This window comes from Capra hircus, chromosome 18 (genome assembly GCF_001704415.2).
Source record: "Capra hircus breed San Clemente chromosome 18, ASM170441v1, whole genome shotgun sequence".
NCBI classification, from domain to species: Eukaryota; Metazoa; Chordata; class Mammalia; order Artiodactyla; family Bovidae; genus Capra; species Capra hircus.
The window spans coordinates 35,564,835-35,583,750 of record NC_030825.1 but is presented as its reverse complement, the minus strand read 5'-3'; the positions used below and the strand labels follow the sequence as shown (position 1 = coordinate 35,583,750).

At 43.5% G+C, this 18,916-nt stretch overlaps 1 protein-coding gene across 1 annotated transcript in view; it reads right to left on the bottom strand.

Moving 5' to 3' along the window:
- Window positions 298-18,916, bottom strand: part of LOC102173772 (CKLF-like MARVEL transmembrane domain-containing protein 1) — a 31,843-nt gene continuing 13,224 nt past the window's right edge. Inside the window, exons 2-4 of the mRNA XM_005692442.2 lie at window positions 16,733-16,828; window positions 2,449-2,547; window positions 298-600 (exon numbers count right to left, since the gene is read on the bottom strand). Coding sequence (XP_005692499.2) covers window positions 298-600; window positions 2,449-2,547; window positions 16,733-16,828 — 498 coding nt within the window. The remainder of the gene's footprint in view (window positions 601-2,448; window positions 2,548-16,732; window positions 16,829-18,916) is intronic.

The window sequence follows — 18,916 nt, the reverse complement described above, 5'->3', positions numbered from 1 at the left end:
GGCGCGCCCCGCCAGGAGCACCGCGCGCATCTCCATCTCCGGGCCGCCCACCCCTTGCGCGGAAGCCGCCGCCCCGTCTCCGGCTCAGGTGGTGGTGGTGGTTCAGCTGCCGCGCTGAACTCCCCTCGCAACTTCGACCTCGCGAGGCCTCTGGAGGCGGCCCAGGGCTGTAAGTTTACGCCGGCAAACGCAACGCGACTTTTACGCAAGGCGGCAAGAACAAGCAGAAGTATTACCGGTTTAGCAGTCCCGATTTTATGATCACATGCGGGCGGAAATGGGTGACAGCGTGAGAGCTCAGCGGCGAGAGCCGCCAGAGGGAGGAGTTGGCGGGGTTTTTTTCATAGGCGTCCTCGAGGGTTCCTCCTGCGAGGTTGCTTTCGAGGGTGGCTGCCACCGGCTGCGTTGCTTCACAGTTGCCCTTGTAGGTGCGTTTGGGCCTCCCCTTGTGGGTGTCCTTGTGGGTGGGGTGGGTTCCGGGGCCAAGGGTCCGCTGGTTTCCATTTTGATTCCCAGGGCTTTTTTCAAGTTATTCCTCATCGTCTTGGTGACCAGAGTCGCATCAATGACACACACGGTTGCTGCTGTGAGACACAGGGCCTGGCAGACACAAGACCAGACACAGGAAGGAAAGATGGGGTTATTTTGCAGCTCCGCAGAAACCTGTGTTCCTTATCCTGGGGTGTGGGAGAGTGTGGGGAGGGGCCTGTGGGTGGCCCCCTGTCCCCCACTGACCCTCCACTACCTCTTTGGTGTCTGCCCACTTGGCTGCAAGCCCATTGGGGCATTACCAGAAAAAGGATTTTTGGACATGGGCTTTACCACCAGGGATGACCTTGCCCAAGGCCTGAGGCCCTAGGAGGAGAAAAGGGCACTGATCCTAAGGGGCTCCAAGTGGCGGTGGAGTCCTGAGAAGGCCCCTGGATGGACAGGACTCTTGGGCTATGTTTGAAAGGGCAGGTAGTTGTTTCCAAAGAGACAAACTGGGTGGAAGAGAATTCCAGGTACCCAACTGGGGTCTCCATCTGGTGTGGCTGAGACCTGTGGAGCTGGTGAGGGCGGGGGCAGAGTTGAGGCTGGGGAGGTGCAGGATCTGGGACTTCATCAAGAGAGGAGGGGAGGTTCCAGATTCAGGAAGCCCATTTGTCCCACGATGAATGGAGAGTGACCAGCACTGGAGGCAGGGAGACCAGTGTATGTGTTGAGGGGATTGGGGTGGGGGTGGGGTGGTTCCAACCATTCAGGTAAGTATTGATGGAGACCTGGGGGTGGGAACTCCTGAGAAGGTGTGATGGCTGAGTTAACAGATAGGGATCATGGCCTGTAACACCCAAGATTCCAAGTACTCCTCAGTTCCTGTCTGCCTTGTCTGTTTCTCTTTGTGTTTCTGGGTTGCTAAGTCGATTCAGTCCTGTCCAATTCTGTGCAACCCCATGGACTGTAGCCTACCAGGCTCCTCAGTCCATGAGATTCTCCAGGCAAGAATACTGGAGCGGGTTGCCATGCGCTCCTTAAGGGGATCTTCCCGACCCAGGGGTGGAACCCTCATCTCTTACGTCTCCTGCATTGGCAAGCAGGTTCTTTACCACATGCACCACTTGGGAAACGCATAAATCATGTCTAATTCTGTGACCCCACAGACTGTAGCTTGCCAGTTTCTCTTTGTGGTCACTTAATCCCTGGCTGCTTTCATGAATTTTTCCTAGGTAGGTCTTATTGTAACTAATCTTGAGCTCCCTAAGTTGGAAGGGACTCAGTCCCCAACACTGAGCTCAGACCTGGCACAGTCTAATGGGATTGACAAATATTCACAGATCATAGGATGAATTTGAAGAACTTACAGTTTTGGTTTTTGTTTTTTTGTTTTTGTTTTTGTTTTCTGGATTAATTTCTATTCCCATCACTTAACTTCTTGAGTCAAAGTCTCACCACCCTATTCCCCGCCCCCTATCTTCCAGGCATTTAATCTGCCATTTCTTGTGCTCTTCATATGATGAGGATTTGTCCCAGCCTTGCCACCCAGGGTAAGGTATTTAGCCTCCATTCCCTTATCTGTAAAAATGAGAGTTGTAAAGATTAAGACAGAAGATGCCTAGCCTAGTGTGGGAATGTCTTCCTTGCTCTCTTTGGCAATGCACTTTTTTTTTCTCTACAATCATTTTTTTGGAATACGTTTTGGCAACGTTTAAAAAAGTAGTGTGTATGATTTTCAGAAAAGTTTCCATAGACTTGTTTTTGTACTTATTTGGAGAATGAGTATTAGAATGAAGATTTTCATGAGCTTAGAGCTTGTGCAACTGCTACTCTCTGAAGAAGTCAGCACAAGAAAGAGCAGGGGTGGTTGGTGGGGGGTGTTCTGTAAATGTAATAATGATGGTCTGCTAGTTTCCCTTTTCAAAGAATCTTGAAATACTGATCTTAAATGGAGTTGTGAAGGCTTCTACTTACCCCTCCAATATAGAACAAATGCCTTCTTTCCTTTTCTTGTATTGCCAAGATGGCAACTATTACAAGGAACACTGCAGTAATGAAACTGTTGATAAGATCCTGCAACACAGAATTGGAAATTGTCAGGTTTACATGAAAATGTCACTTCATAAAGTCTTTAGTCAGTTACGTATCTAAGGATGAATGCCTTTTAAAAACTTCCCTTTTATTAATATTAACAGGAACGACCCCTTGGCAGCATAATTCTTTTATCTTCCAGAGATGTGAATTTATGTGATTATAAGGTCCTGGATAGGACTGTCAACAGAAAGGAGTTTAACTTCATTAAAAAATACTCTTTTATAACAATTTTTCCATCAGGTTTTTTAAAGTGCATAGGGAAATGGACAAGAAAAAAAACCCAGAGGTCTGAGGGCCTGACCCAGACTGACCCGCCATAAATACTATCTTATTGAAGTTTTGTATTTTAACTTAATGTAAATTTTGCATTCTATTCCATAATACATTTGTTTTAATATAAAAATAAAAATTTAAATTAACATTTGACTGATTTAATTCCACTCCCAAATCTGCAGATCACTAGAACTGAAACTTTGGAAGGTGGATCATATTTATTCTGTAGGATCACACATCCCAAGAAGACAGGAACCCATCTGAGGAGCTGACCTGGTATTCTGGAGTGAAATTGACTTTCTCTCTTTCCTAAAACTTGGCCAGAATTGATTTGTCTAGACATCTATAGGCTATTTGTGTCCTTCTTTTTGGATGTCAGTACTGGAGCCCTGCTGTCTAATCATATTGGGTCTAAGTGGAGCTCCATGGTGTGCTGAGCATTTTCCTGTCATTATCTCATTTAACCCTCACAAACACCCTCCACAAAGCCACTGTTAGAATCCTCATTTTAAGAGAATGTAACAGAGGCTTAGAGAAGATCATTAAAATGCCTATGATTGAATACCTGCCAAGGAGTCGAATCAGGACTCAACTCACTATTGCCCTCCATCACGGACACCCAAAGGAGGAGGAAATGACCTGTCCCCCTAGGTTGGAAGTGTAGCATCTGTCTTTGGCATTTTCTGTGGAATGAGTAATGGAGGGTCAAAGTGGCATGGGACAAGCAAGGTGAGGGTGTTTTTTGTTGATCAACTCTTTTGGCCTACCAAGTACTAGATGTATGATCTGGGGCATGTTTTATTGCCCTCTGTGCCAACTGGCTCATTTTCTTTTTTAGCTATGCTGCATGTCGGATCTTAGTTCCCTGACTAGTGATCCAACCCATGCCCCCAGCAATGGAAGTATGGAATCTTAAACATTGAGCTGCCAGGGAAGTCCCCCCAACAGGCTCATGGTGAATATGGGGATAATGATTGGGATTCATTGACTTCATCTGAGGATTAAATGGCATAATGAATCTGAAAGCATCAGATGAGGTACCTGGCATCTAGTTGGTAGTGGGAATGCATCAAAGTGCAGATTCCTGATAATCTGCCCATAAATGTGCAGAGAGAGTAAACATTCTGTGAACTCCAGGTGTTCTTCCTGTTGAGATTGGTGAGCAAAGAGCCCTATTGTGGAATGGGACTTGCTTCTTAGAAAGGCACTAATGTTTGTTATCTGGGCACATGAGAGGTAACACTGGCGGAGGCACACTGGTGCAGGTCTGCCCACAGTGGGGCAGGTACAGTGGTTTGCAACTTTGCAGGAAGCATAGCACCTGAAGATTGTGTAAACCAAGATATTCAAAGATGTGAACAGGGACATTGAAGCAGAGTGTGAACTTTTAAAAATAATAATTAACTGTTGTCTCCATCATTGAGAATTTGGATGAAGGTGCATTAATAATAATAATAATAAATGCAGCCTTGATCTCTCTAATCAATCATTGACTGTCTCATCAGAATTCCATCTCCTCATTGGACTTTTGGACTCTTGCTGGGAAGTGCTGTCCCGAACTGTCTCTTGGCGGTAGTGCTTGCTTTGTATGGAACATTTCTATCATAGCTCACATCTCTCGAGCACTTGCTATATGTTGCATCCTGTGCCAGGGTGTTCATATGTGATCTCATTTGATTCTCACAATAAAGGCTTATCATCCCCAGTTTACTGATAGGTAAGCGACTTGCCTGGGGTTGCTCAGCCAGTAAGTGGCTATGATCCTCCTCACTCCAAGGGCCTTCTCCTGACTAACCCCACTCCCTTTTGCCTTAGACACAGACCCTCTAAGTTGGCCTTATGTTTGACAGAGAGAAAGGCATGTCTTCTCAGATGAAGTAAAACTGCAGCTGAATCTTACCACGTGCAAAAGCACTTCTAGTTTCCCCATAAATGCCATCTTTACTCATCTTTTTCTTTCTGTCTTTGACTAAATTACCTTATTGACTCAAATAGTTGCCTCTGGTGAAATGATAGGTTTGTGACTTGACTATTGTTTTTCCATAAAGTGCCCAAACTGTTCCCAGAGATAACAAAATTGTGTCAAATTAAAACTGGGAAAAAAGATGCTTTGATGATGAACGGTTATTATTTTTTTTAATCAGTGAATATTAGGAAGGAATCAAACATTTTACAATTTGTTTCACGAAATGTGGTATTTGTTAACAAGAATGTATATGCAATAAACAGTACATGGTATTTGACTAACAACAGCTTTCACTGGTTTGTGCCTTGGAGTTCTCCAGACACATGGCAGAACCTAATCAGACCACAATTGTTTTCCATTAATTTGAAGGGGACATTCTAAAACGGATACCTTTTACTTATAAATATAAAGATATTGCTGAGAGTTTTGGAATCATCCCTTTGATGGAGTTTTAAGTACATATGTTTCATTATGTTTTTTTCTAAATTGTTTTCTATTGGAAAAAAAAATCAACTTGACCAGAATTCAGTTTCTCTGACTGTGTCAGGAAATATATATATTTTTTACAGTGTAGAAGTGTTAGTTCAATTCAGTTCAGTTCATTCAGTCATGTCTGACTCTTTGCAACCCCATGAATCACAGCACACCAGGCCCCCCTGTCCATCACCAACTCCCGGAGTTCACCCAAACCCATGTTCATTGAGTCAGTGATGCCATCCAACCATCTCATCCTCTGTCATCCCATTCTCCTCCTGCCCTCAATCTTTCCCAGCATCAGGGTCTTTTCAAATGAGTCAGCTCTTCACATCAGGTAGCCAAAGTATTGGAGTTTCAGCTTCGACATCAGTCCTGCCAATGAACACACAGGACTGATCTCCTTTAGGATGGACTGGTTGGATCTCTTTGCTGTCCAAGGGACTCTCAAGAGTCTTCTCCAACACCACAGTTCAAAAGCATCAATTCTTTGGCAGTCAGCTTTCTTTATAGTCCAACTCTCACATCCATACATGACTATTGGAAAAACCATAGCCTTGACTAGATGGACCTTTGTTGACAAAGTAATGTCTCTGCTTTTTAAAATGCTGTCTAGGTTGGTCATAACTTTCCTTCTAAGGAGTAAGCGTCTTTTAATTTCATGGCTGCAATCACCATTTGCAGTCATTTTGAAGCCCAGAAAAATAAAGTCAGCCACTGTTTCCCTATCTAATTGCCATGAAGTGATGGGACCGGATGCCATGATCTTAGTTTTCTGAATGTTGAGCTTTAAGCCAACTTTTTCTCTGTCCTCTTTCACTCTCATCAAGAGGCTCTTTAGTTCTTCTTCACTTTCTGCCATAAGGGTGGTGTCATCTGCATATCTGAGCTTATTGATATTTCTCCTGCCAATCTTGAGTCCAGCTTGTGCTTCATCCAGTCCAGCGTTTCTCATGATGTACTCTGCATAGAAGTTAAATAAGCAGGGTGACAATATACAGCCTTGACGTACTCCTTTTTCCTATTTGGAACCAGTCTGTTGTTCCATGTCCAGTTCTGACCTGCATACAGATTCTCAAGAGGCAGGTCAGGTGGTCTGATATTCCCATTTTTTCAGAATTTTCCACAGTTTATTGTGATCCACACAGTCAAAAGCTTTGGCATAGTCAATAAAGCAGAAATAGAAGTGGTAAAATATGGACTATTTAGAAGACAGTGATTATAATTCATATTTTTCTTGGGTATACTGATAGATGACACTGGACGAGGGTGGGTAAAGTTGATAATGAAATCTAACAGAGAAGACAGTGATTCCAACACAGGTAGGGTGAGGAGAGCTGGGCCTGGCCCACCCCCTGGGGGCTCTGCATCACACTCTGGGGTCCCATAGCTATCCAAAGAAAAGAGAAAGTTCTCCTCTAAGGAGTGAAGTAGCAAAAGGGGGCCTGGCTTTACCAGGGTTGAGTGAAGGCCTGCAACCCTACACAGGCTGGCCTGAGCTGCCCATGACTGTGGGAACAGCTCCTCTCATGAGACCTTCCTTTTCATGCTGAGGAGACCCTGCTCCTGCCTCTCCCTGAGACTCTTACTGGACACCTGCCTTGGACCATCCAGCAAAGCACAAGGCCTTGAGGCTCTCTCCAGCAGTATGGCTGTGGACTATTTTCCTACGAGGGCTCTAGTCCTCCTTGACCACAGCTGCTGACCTCGGTGCTGTGGAGCCCTCATTTGCCGACCCCCCCAAAATTTGTACCCTGCCCCCACCCCAGAATAATCAGTTCATGGTTTGCTCCACATCTTAAGGAACCATGAGAGAACTGAGTTCTTTCTATCTTCAGAGAAGACAAAATTTAGAAAATGTGAGGAGGGCGAAGACATAGGAAACAGGGTTGAGAGAAAACATGACCAGGCAATAAGGGTATAAAGCCTGGAAAGAGTCTGGGCTTTAGAGTCAGACAGACCTGGGCTCAAATCTGAGTTTCCACGTGCCTACATATGACCATGGGTAATGGTCATACTAATGGTCTCTTTAATCTAATTTTCTCATCCGTTAAGCGGTAGTGGAGGTGGGGGGTGGGGGGCGGGGCGGTGATCGCAACCTCACTGGGTTGTTGTGAGGATGAAATAAGGCAGTCTGTATGAAGAGGTACTTGGTACGTGGAATGTACTCAAAAACCGTTACTTTACCTTCCCTTTTTGAAAATTCCGTGGACAGAGATTTTCGTTTCCCCTCAGAAACCTCTCCATGGTTATAGCTCTCCATAACAGAGGCTTTTCCATGCGTCCAGTTAAAGCTGCTCGCAGTTTGCTTGTTCCGCTTCCTGCTGCTCAGCACTCTGTTGGACAGAGAGAGCTCAGCAGCCTTTTCAGAAAATCCCTCAGATACTTGAAGAAAGTACTTTGAGTTTCAATTTAATAGCAACCATCAGCTACAAATCAGCACTTGCTGTCGGCCTCTACAAGGATTAAATCATGCAGCTGCTGATTTTCAACACCTCCTGAAAGGAGTTCAGGGTGGAGAGCAGAAACGAGGCACTCTGTACTCAGGGAAAAACTGGCAGGACAGCTCTTCAGATAGATATTTTCAGGAGCTGATTATATGAGTCCAATTCTTGTTCCTCTTCATATCTGGAAAAGCACTAAAATCCTTCACAGTGATGACTTCCTCATGACTAGCAAAAGCGTCATGAGACTAATAGAAACTGTCTGGAAAAATACGTGCTTGATGGCATGTACTTCCCCTTCACCAGAGTCACATGACCTTCCCTCCTGCCTCTTTGGAGCAGTTTTTCAGAGCTACCTGAGATGCTGTCTCCCAAGCTGCAGCCCTTATTTGGCCCCAAATAAAATTTAACTCACAACTCACAAGTTGTGCAATTTTTTTAAGTCAACACAACCAATCCTACTTTGTGGTTAGAAAAAGGCACCTTAAGAAAGTGGAATGTAGAAGAGGTGTGAGTTCATTCTGAGTTAGGATGGTTCAAGGTGCAGAGGATAAAAGGGCAAAAGCCACCCAACTGCCTCCTGGGGTCCACGGACACTTTGTAGCGAATGTTTAGTTTTGTGGCAAGCCTTTGGTGATTTTTGCTTTAACCACCTTTAAAGTTACAGGAACCCTGTTAGACAGTTTCTATCATCATCTTTTCCTTCCTTTAATTTCCTAGATGGGGAAACTTGAGGCTAAAGTTTTCACAGCTAGGAATGTGGCAGCGCCAGGAACTGGGTCCATGTCTGTGTCTGGACCAAAACCATGCTACGTCTCTAGTCTGTGAGGATGCACAGCCTCAGGCTCCGAAATAAATACTATTTTTCTGAGACCTCAGGAATTAGCTTCGGAAATTTCTCAGCTGGTAAAAATGATGAGATTTGGGGGAAAAAACTATTGAAGAAGGCTATGCAATGTCTCTTCCTGAATTCCCCACCATATGGCGCTCCTTTGGGAAGACGGACCCTTAGCACACATGAAAAAGTTGACTCTTGCAATCTTTCAGGGCACACATGACAGTTTCCTAAACTTTGCCATGTTGTAGAAACATGCTTTTCAGAGAGATGTTTGAAATTTGTTAGAGAGGGCACTGTTTGAAAAGCAGGACAAGCATGTGCTATTTCATAAAGCAATATATTACTGAATATGGGCTTCCCAGGTGGCACAGTGGTAAAGAATGAGATTGCCAATGCAAGAGACACGCGGGTTCAATCCCTGGGTTGGGAAGATCCCCTGGAGGAAGAAATGGCAACTCACTCCAGTACTCTTGCCGGAGGAGCCTGGTGGGCTATAGTCCTGGGGGTTGCAAAGAGTCCGACATGACTGAGCATGAATGGAGAGGAGAAAGGGATATTGCTGAATATACTAAGTAAAAACTTTACTTTCTTTAGGACCAGCTGAAAAGTACCACATGTTCAGGGCCATAATCAGATGGAAGCAGGTGTGTGTACTGGTTGTTCTATACACAGAGGGGTTCCAGGAATCTTTCTGGACTTAGGCTAGCTTCTTCTCTGGGATTAGGGCAACACTGTCACAGCTCAGTTATGTGCTTGTCCAAAGAGATCCTTCTCTTGTGCTCAGTCAAGGAGAGCCTTTACCCTGGGGCCGAGGGCAAAGTTTATATGCAAATTATGAAAAGGAACACTTACAAGTAAGGGCCAATGTAAATAAGTCATCAAGTGGTGAAGGGTTAGCATATATATTAGAATGAAAAAAACAACGATGCAGGTTTCCAGAATGGTGATTGCTATGTAGGACTCTGGGGCTTCGGCAATGATGAAAAAAATGAATGCCCCTATGAGAAGGCCCTGTGGTAAACAAACAAACAGGATTTGTTTTAATGCAAATAGGCTATTAAAAAAAAAAAAAACAAAAAAAAACAGAACAAAACCATAAATGGCCAGAATGCAAATCTGATTATATTGCAATGGACTGTATTGTTTGGCACATACATGTTAGTTTTAAAATTCCTTTTGTTTTTAAAGAAATAATACACACAAATAAAAAATGCACACAGTACAGAAGCTTCTTTCTCCTCCCTTGTCCTAACCCTAGTTTATCTCCTTAAAAGTAATCACTGTTAACTGTGTATATTTCATGCCAGAAAAACTGTGTATACACAGGCCAAGTGAAGTAAATACATATTGATTTTAATAGAAAGAGTGAGATTAAAGTCCCAATTTTCTTTCTGTCCGAACACCTGCTGATTATCCCAACATCATTTGTTGGGAAACACCACTGATCTGAAATCCAACTTTATCATATTCTAAATTCTCATATGTACTTGATTTTGAAACTCTTTTCCTCTATTGAGTTGCTGACTTCTTTTCTAGTACTTTTGAAATTACAAGCAGTTAAGACACTCTAATAAGACACGTGTCTTATTTCATGTTGTATTTTTGTCTGACTTGGACCCCCTTTCGTTACTCATTCTCAGGTTGTTTGTGTTTCTTATTTTTGTCTTGATCAAGTTCCCCGAACTAAGCCTGTTGGTATTTTAACTGGAATTTCCTTTAACTTATAATATGGAAAGATTACAAAATTTAGTCTGACCCTTCAAGAACAAAGTATGTCTCTCCAGTTGTTTTAGTGGTTTTTAAAATAGCTCTCAATAGAGTTTTAAAGCTTTCTTTGTATAGGTCTTTCAAATTTATTTCATTTAATCTTAGATATTTTACCATCTTGATTGTTGTTGTAAAGAGAAATATTTTCTTCTAAGTGCTTGTTTGCTCATTTCTACTGAGTTAGTAGAAATTATTGTGTTCTAGCATGTTTTCCAGTCGATTTTATTTTTCCATCTTTGATCAGATCAGCTGTAAGAAATAATATGTTTTGCCTTTTCAAATAGTCTTACTTATTCCTTTTTCCTGTCTGATTGTGATGACTAGTGTTTCTAGCAAAACACTGAATAACAGCACTGATAGTGGGCATCTTCTTTGTTTTTAATGGGAATATTTCCCTCATTTTAATGGGAATACTTCTGAGGTTTAATTATTTATGATACTGATTTTGGGGTTTATTTTATAATGTCAGTGAAATATCTATATATTCCTAGTTAACTGGTCTTTCTCTCTTCTTCCCTTGCTCACTTTTTTTTGCAATCAGAGATGAATGTTGAATTTTGTCAAATGTGTTCTATATCCTCTTTGATAGAGTGTCTTAATTTTTCCTCCTTTTACTTATGGTAGATTTGTCTAACAGAGTCCTAATATCGAATCATCCTTATGTTTCTTCTTCATGATGTGTTTTTTAGAAGTACCAATGAATGTTTCCTGTTAACATGCTAATATTGTTGGTTTGATATTAGTGAGATTTCTATTCTTTTTCTGAACTTGGTCAGGTTTGAGATCAGTGTTCAGTTCAGTTCAGTTCAGTTGCTCAGTCATGTCCGACTCTTTGCAACCCCATGAATCGCAGCACGCCAGGCCCCCCTGTCCATCACCATCTCCTGGAGTTCATTCAGACTCACATTCATCGAGCCATCTCATTCTCGGTCGTCCCCTTCTCCTCCTGCCCCCAATCCCTCCCAGCATCAGAGTCTTTTCCAATGAGTCAGCTCTTTGCAGGAGGTGGCCAAAGTACTGGAGCTTCAGCTTTAGCATCATTCCTTCCAAAGAAATCCCAGGGTTGATCTCCTTCAGAATGGACTGGTTGGATCTCCTTGCAGTCCAAGGGACTCTCAAGAGTCTTCTCCAACACCACAGTTCAAAAGCATCAATTCTTCGGCGCTCAGCCTTCTTCACAGTCCAACTCTCACATCTATACATGACCACAGGAAAAACCATAGCCTTGACTAGATGGACCTTAGTCGGCAAAGTAATGTCTCTGCTTTTGAATATACTATCTAGGTTGGTCATAACTTTTCTTCCAAGGAGTAAGAGTCTTTTAATTTCATGTCTGCAGTCACCATCTGCAGTGATTTAGGTCTGAGATCAATGTTACACTGACTTTATTGAATAGTATCAGAATTGCATCCTATGAAGGTTTGAAAGGGTTAACCTGCGAAAAAGTCTAGGCCTGATTGTTGTTGTTCAGTTGCTAAGTCCTGTCTTATTCTTTGCAACCCCATGAAGTGCAGCACACCAGGCTTCTCTGTCCTTCACTATCTCCTGGAGTTTGCTCAAACTCATGTCCATTGAGTTGGTGATGCCATCCAACCAGCTCATCCTCTATCACCCCCTTCTCTTGCCCTCAATCTTCTGGGCCTGATACATTTTTGAAAGATACTCTCATTTTCCTCTCTGTGCTTATATTGGTCTGTTTTGATTTGTCTCTATTCTGGGATCAGTTTTGGTAACTTATATTTTCCTAGAAAATCAACTCTTTGACCCAATTATTCATATTTGTTTCGCAAAGTAACTTGTGAATCCTTTCAGTTTACAGTATCCTGTAAATCCTTCCCCGTTCACAGTATTTTCCCTTTCTGGTTTCTAACTTTAAATATATGTCCTCCCCCACCCCACCCCCTTTTTTCCTGTTATAGGGACGAGTGGCTTATCAGTTTTATTGGTCAATTCTATTACTTTTGTTTGCTAACTTACACTTTCCTGCTATTATCTTCATTGCTTCCCTAATTCCCTTTGTGAGGGAAAACCTGAGAAATATAAGTGAGGGATTAGGGGTGGGTGGGTAGCGTGCCAAATTTAGTAGCAAGGGTTGAGTGCGTGGAAGGAGTCAGGGGAGAGGGGGAAGAAAGGTGAAGACTGGCAAAGGGAATTAGGGACGCTTCCCCCGAGGTGGCGCACCCCTGGGAATCACTCACTCCCAGGGGCCGAAGTTGGCCTGCCTCCACCCTTGCATCCGCCCAGCGGGTCACCAGCTCTCTCTGCTCACCAGCCTAATGATTTTCAAGGCTCCTGTGGGCGAGAAGAAGAAACGCTTGATGCTGTCCCTGAATTTGGGCGGGACTTTGGCCCGGCCCTCAGCACGCTTTTGGATGGCCTCCTTCTCTTCTTGGCTGAGGGTCGCAGGCTGCTTGAGTAAGGATGCTGAGGGCGCCGCGCTGATGCCGTGCTCTGAGAGTGTGGATTGACCCGAGCGCTCGGGATGCGGCCCCTCTGCGATGTGTACAGAGCGCGAGAGAGTCTCCCGGGATTTCAAGCCCTTCGAAGGTGGGTTGAGCTTTTGAGCATCCATGGTGGATCCCTGGGCCTGGTGGTGTCTGACGGGCCCTGCAGCTCTGAACCTTGCACGGCGGCGGCCAGCCCTCCCCGGGAAACTAGCGTCTCGCCCCAACGGCTGCGGCCCGCCTCTCCCTCGCGGGCGCACGCAGCTGTCAGCTGTCGCTCCTCGCGGATAAACCCAGCCCCCCAGGCACCCTCTTAGCCACCGGGATGTGACGCCCGGGGAACTCGAGATCCCCGCAATGCCGCCACCTCCGTCTTGCCAGCCAGCCGAGGGGAGTGGGCTCTGGGGACCATTTCGGGCTGTCCGGGCGCTTTCTGTTTCTTCCTCCTGCCCCCCAACCCCTTGGGCCCAGGAGTAGGAAAAGGGATCCGGATTCCCAGCGCTTCCTTGGAAGTTACAGTGCCAGTGAGCGCTGGGCGCAGTTCCTAAATCTCTTCTTCCAGCTCCCATATTGAGATCAAAATGAGAACTGCAGAAAGTATGTGTTAGAAAAAGAGATACGTTTAATACTTAGCATCGACTAAAAAGAATATAAATTTACAAAACTCATAGTTTGTCATGAGCATCAGTTTTCTGATAAGGACCGCCTGGATTAAGCAGCAGCTTCCGGTAAATAAGTGCCCCATCAGCAATAGAGAACACCGAGGCCGCGAGTCCAAACACCTGAAACAAAGACACAGGGTCACTGCTTGTGGCCACAGTCACACAGGTTTCTAAGTGGTCTGCCTGCCAGCTTCCTCTCCTGTTGGAGTTCCCTATGCTATCTTCTAATCCTAGAATGGGAAGAGATTTCAGAGATTATTTTATTTGCATTCTCAAGTTTAACCAGTACCTTCCTAGAGAAAGGGAAAGATCATTTAAGTGAGTAGAAACCAATACTGAAGTGGTGTGGGCTCTGACGCAAATACTTGTCTGGATCTCTTGCTCCCCGATATTACTGTTTAAAGCCCTACTGATAAGATTTAGTTACTAATCAACATTTCTATACCCAGTGTTCAACTGTTCCATTTTTCTATTGCAAACTGTACCAGAGGAAAATGTCAGGGTTAACATCAGCTCAAGACTTAAGCTGTGATAAGCACTTTGGAGAACTAGAGTGATGAGATGATCCAAAGTGACCTCTCCAAGGCTGGGCCACATCCACATAAAGGGTGAGATTCTAAATAAGCCTCAGGAAAAACTGAGTAAAAGGAATTAACTGGAACATGGTCTTTAGGTTCTCTGATGCCTATTTGAGAACTGGCACCCGGGCTGGAGAAAGGGATGTCGGTGCTATCACCAGCTCCATCCAACTGCCCAGGAGGTCTGGCTTCAGACTCTGTCCCTTTCCCATCCTGAATCTCAAACACAGCTTCCTAGGTTCTGACCATGCTAAGTATTTGGTTGCCCAAAAGAGTCATTCGGGTTCTTCCATAAGGTGTCACAGGAAAACCTGAACCAACCATTTGGCCAACCCAACACTTACTATAGATGCTTTCATGACTCTGCTACGAGCATGCTGCTGGTTCCTCCACCAGTAAGCGTCTGCCTTTCTTCCCCTTTATTCCTGGCAAACTGTGATTCCAGAGAGAGGTCCTGTTGTTGTTGTTTAGTTGCTGTGTCACGGCTGACTCTTGCGACCCCATGGACTGTAACCCACTGGGCTCTTCTGTCTATGGAATTTTCCAGGGAGGAATAATGGAAGGAGTTGCCATTTCCTTCTCCAGGGGCTCTTCCTGGCCCAAGGGTGGAGCTCGAGTCTCCTGCACTGGCAGGTGTACTCTTTATCACTGAGCCACCTGGGAAGCTGCCAGAGAGAGGACGTCGCTTCCTTTTCCTCGTGCTCCATAGTACTCCACTAGCGACTTAAATGCAGCTGTTTGCACTTTTGTCTCCTGTATTAGGCTTTAAGCAACTTGAGGATAGGGGTCACATTCAAGTCTGGGGACATCCAAAAGAAATACGAGTTACCAATGTAAACCACATAATTGATCTGGAAATTTCTAATTGCCACACTAAAAAGTAAAAAAAAAAAAAACACAAGTGAAATTAATTTTAATAATAGACTTTATTTAGCCTGATACAGGAGAAGGAAATGGCAACCCACTCCAGTATTCTTGCCTGGAGAATCCCAGGGACAGAGGAGCCTGGTGGGCTGTTGTCTATGGGGTCGCACAGAGTCGGACACAACTGATGTGACTTAGCAGCAGCAGCAGCCTGATATATCCAAAATAATATAATTTCAACATATCAATAATATAATAAAATTATAAGTGAAATATTCTACATTCTTTGAAGGGAGTAGTAAGTCTTTAAAATCCAATGTATATTTTACATGTACAGCTCATCTCAGTTCAGATCAGCCACATTTCCAGTGCTCAGCCACTTGTGGCTTAGTGCTCTATACTTTGTCAGCACCTACCAAAGTGCACTTAAAGAATGAATCAATGAATTAATGAGGAAATGAAAGTAAATTCTGTGCCTCCTCCTTCTTTCTCCCTAGTTGAGGGATAAAATAATCTTTAAAGATAGCTAGGAGAAATTGCTGTTATGGCACTATCTCATTTCTAGGGTAATTCTCATCCCTCATCAAATTGCTTTGGGCCTAGTGAAGTGGAAAAGCCTTTGTGGTTGTTCAGTCATTAAGTCGTGTCTGACTCTTTGGAACGCCATGGACTGCAACACTCCAGGCTTCCCTGTCCTTCACCATCTCCTGGAGTTTGTTCAGACTCATGTCCATTGAGTCGGTGATGCCATCCAACCATCTTATCCTTTGTTATCACCTTCTCCTCCTGCCTTCAATCTTTCCCAGTATTAGGGTCTTTTCTAGTGAGACGGCTTATCACATCAGGTGGCCAAAGTACTGGAGATTCAGCTTCAGTATCAGTCCTTCCAATGAGTATTCAGGGTTGATTTCCTTTAGGATTGACTGGTTTGATCTCCTTGCAGTCCAAGGGATTTTCAAGAGTCTTCTTCTCCAGCACCACAGTTTGAAAGCATCAGTTCTTTGGCGCTCAGCCTACTTAATGGTCCAATTCTCACATCTATGCATGACTACTGGAAAAACCATAGCTTTGACTGCATGGACTGGATTCTGACATGTGTGGCCACTTCTCCCAAGTGGCCCACACTAAGAAAAGATAAGGAAGTTGGAGGGAGATTTATTTAAGAAGAACTTTCTAATTCACTTCTCTAAATTGGAACCTAGAAAAGTCATGATTTTGAACCCCCTCTAAGAAATCTCAGAAGAATATCAGATGAAACTGTAACTAAATTACTTGACTCTTGGTTTGTTTTGGCTTGCCTTCCAAATTAAACTGATTAGCTTTTCTTCAAGCAGTGTTCAAAATAATCCTTTTGTTACAAGTCTTCCTACCACCCATTCCCTTACATGACATATGTTTATTCCATCTGTAGCAGGATCTGGACAAGAAATAACTGAGCTCAGAACTGTGTGTCTTTCCTTAACAAGCGGGATGTATCATTTTCTTGAAAAGGGATAGCTATGAAATTCATCCACCATTTGTTATTTTTGCTTGATATCAGGTTTCTGAGAGCTTAGTATTGTAACTTATTCCTAAACTGTAGGTCCTCCGTTTAGTCGAACCCTATATATCTGTGAGAAATACAGAGGAACCTCTTTATTTAGTTAACTTCAAATTTAGTGTGAAATCATATTCCTTCACATTAATCAGGGCATGTGTTCATGCACAAAAACATTAAGCCACTAGGTACTGTGTACTGGGATAGGAGCCTCAAGGATGAAAACGATCTAGTTTTCTGTTCCTCTATCTATTTTTCAAGTAAATTTGAATTCTGATCAAACCTGAAGGGAGAAACTGGAAAGAACCTCCACTTACCCCTCCAAGGACTGTATATATTGTGGTTTCTGGAATCAGTGCCAACACAGATACAACTATCATAAATACTGCTGCTACCACTGAGTTGATAATATCCTGAAAACACAGAATAGAAAGATCAGTGTTACATGAAGATCACCAACAAAGTGAATCTGCTCCCTAAAGATTTTGAAAGTTCCATTTTTTTTTTAAACAAATTTGTTTAGTTTAAATAAATTAGTTTTAGGAAGTCAAACTGCTATTGTAAAATGACATGTATATTGTATTTGGTCAACAATGATGTCTAATGGGTCTCTTAATGTATGACACACCAATCATTAATTCCTTATTAGGGCTTATTTGTTTTTTGTTGAAAGGTGGTTGGAGAGAGAACTCATCTGGTTAGGACTGGGTATGTCTTATGTGGAAGGTTTAAAGTAGAAGTCAGAATGCTCAGTTTTAATAAGTGTGGAGTGGTCTACACCATAAAACAACTTTATAATGTTACTCCAAATGCAATTAATAAAACTTTGAGCAGGATAAACTTAATTTTGGGAAAGAAAAACTCCCACACATCTGTATGTAACAGCTGGCCAATTATGCAATCATTTCTGATGATGTAGCTCATTCATGTAATAATTTCTTGAAATGAAGCATTTCTGAACTGTGGCTTTAAGAGGTGCAACTTATATTTGGAATGGATGTATACTGTGGAAAAGGTAAGCTGTCTTTATTCTGGAATAGTTTATGTATGTTAGCAGATAACTGTAGCAGGAAGGAATTATTAACACAGAAATCTTCCAAACCCTGGTAACTTAGAAAAGTAGTTATTACAAAGAAAACAGGAAGAGAATCAATGGGGACAGGGCAAGAGTAGATGATACACTTGGGCAGAAAAAAAGTCCTCGTCTGCAGGACATATTGAGACTAGCTGTCCTGGGTTAATGCTCCTCTCTGCTGGGTATTTTGCTGTTTCAAGGCACAGACCACACTTCTGCTTCAGACAGATAGCCAGTCTCCTGGTAGTAATTTGAGTAAGTGTATATAAATGGCTTCAGATAAAGATGATGTTCTAGGAAGGGCAGAGAATAATGGCTGGGGGTGGGGGACGGGGGGAGGGAAGGATGTGTCTGCCCCAGAATATCAGTGATCCTTAATAGTGGTTTCAAGCCTTGTTTTTCTATTAAAAACCGAACATCAGTATGCCATGGAGTAGACTATAAATTTAATTACAAAAATGGAGGTTTCTTAGAAATTTTGAGCCTGTTCTTACATATCACCACAAAAACCTGGGTTGCCTCACTGTGTGTGTTTTCTGTCGCTGGAGCACTTGAGAGGAACAGTCAGAGGACACCTGCTCTATGAACTGTGTTAGGTACTACACCTCTGGGACAATGACATGCACCACAGATCTGCTGTGCAGGTGACCAAGCCCTTTCCTAATCAGTGAAGACAGTGGCCATTGATAGAAGTATTGACAGGTTACCTTCCCCCTTCCTCCAACCTCGTAGATTAACTGGAATCTTCTGAAGTATTGACAGGTTACCTTCCCCCTTCCTCCAACCCTGTAGATTAACTGGAATCTTCCGAAGTATTGACAGGTTACCTTCCCCCTTCCTCCAACCTCGTAGATTAACTGGAATCTTCCGAAGTATTGACAGGTTACCTTCCCCCTTCCTCCAACCTCGTAGATTAACTGGAATCTTCTGAAGTATTGACAGGTTACCTTCCCCCTTCCTCCAACCCTGTAGATTAACTGGAATCTTCTGCCATCTTGGTGTCCTTCACTTATGTACAGGCATTGTCCCCAGCTGTGCTCCGGCCTCGCTCCTGCCGGCCACTCTGCAGGGACCTCACTCTGTTCGTTACCCTCCTTGGTCCCTGGGAGGTTTCTTCAGCTCAGTGCTGACCCTCTGCCCACAGCCGTCTCCTCCCCTGCTCAGTCTAACTATTCCCACCACTTTATTGTCACTTGCCCACACCAGGGGCTTCTGTTAATACAGTGAAAAAATATATATATATAAATTTTTTCTGGGCTTTCTCTCCTTACTTTTAACATTAGTCACCTCTCCTTTCTTTCTGAAATGCTCTCCTCTCTTAGCTTCTAGGACACGGGTCTCCCTTGGGCCCTCTCCTGTCCTCCTCTGCCTACTCACTCCTCCCTTTCACGCAGATGTTGATATTTCCCAGTCTTGCCTTCATCTT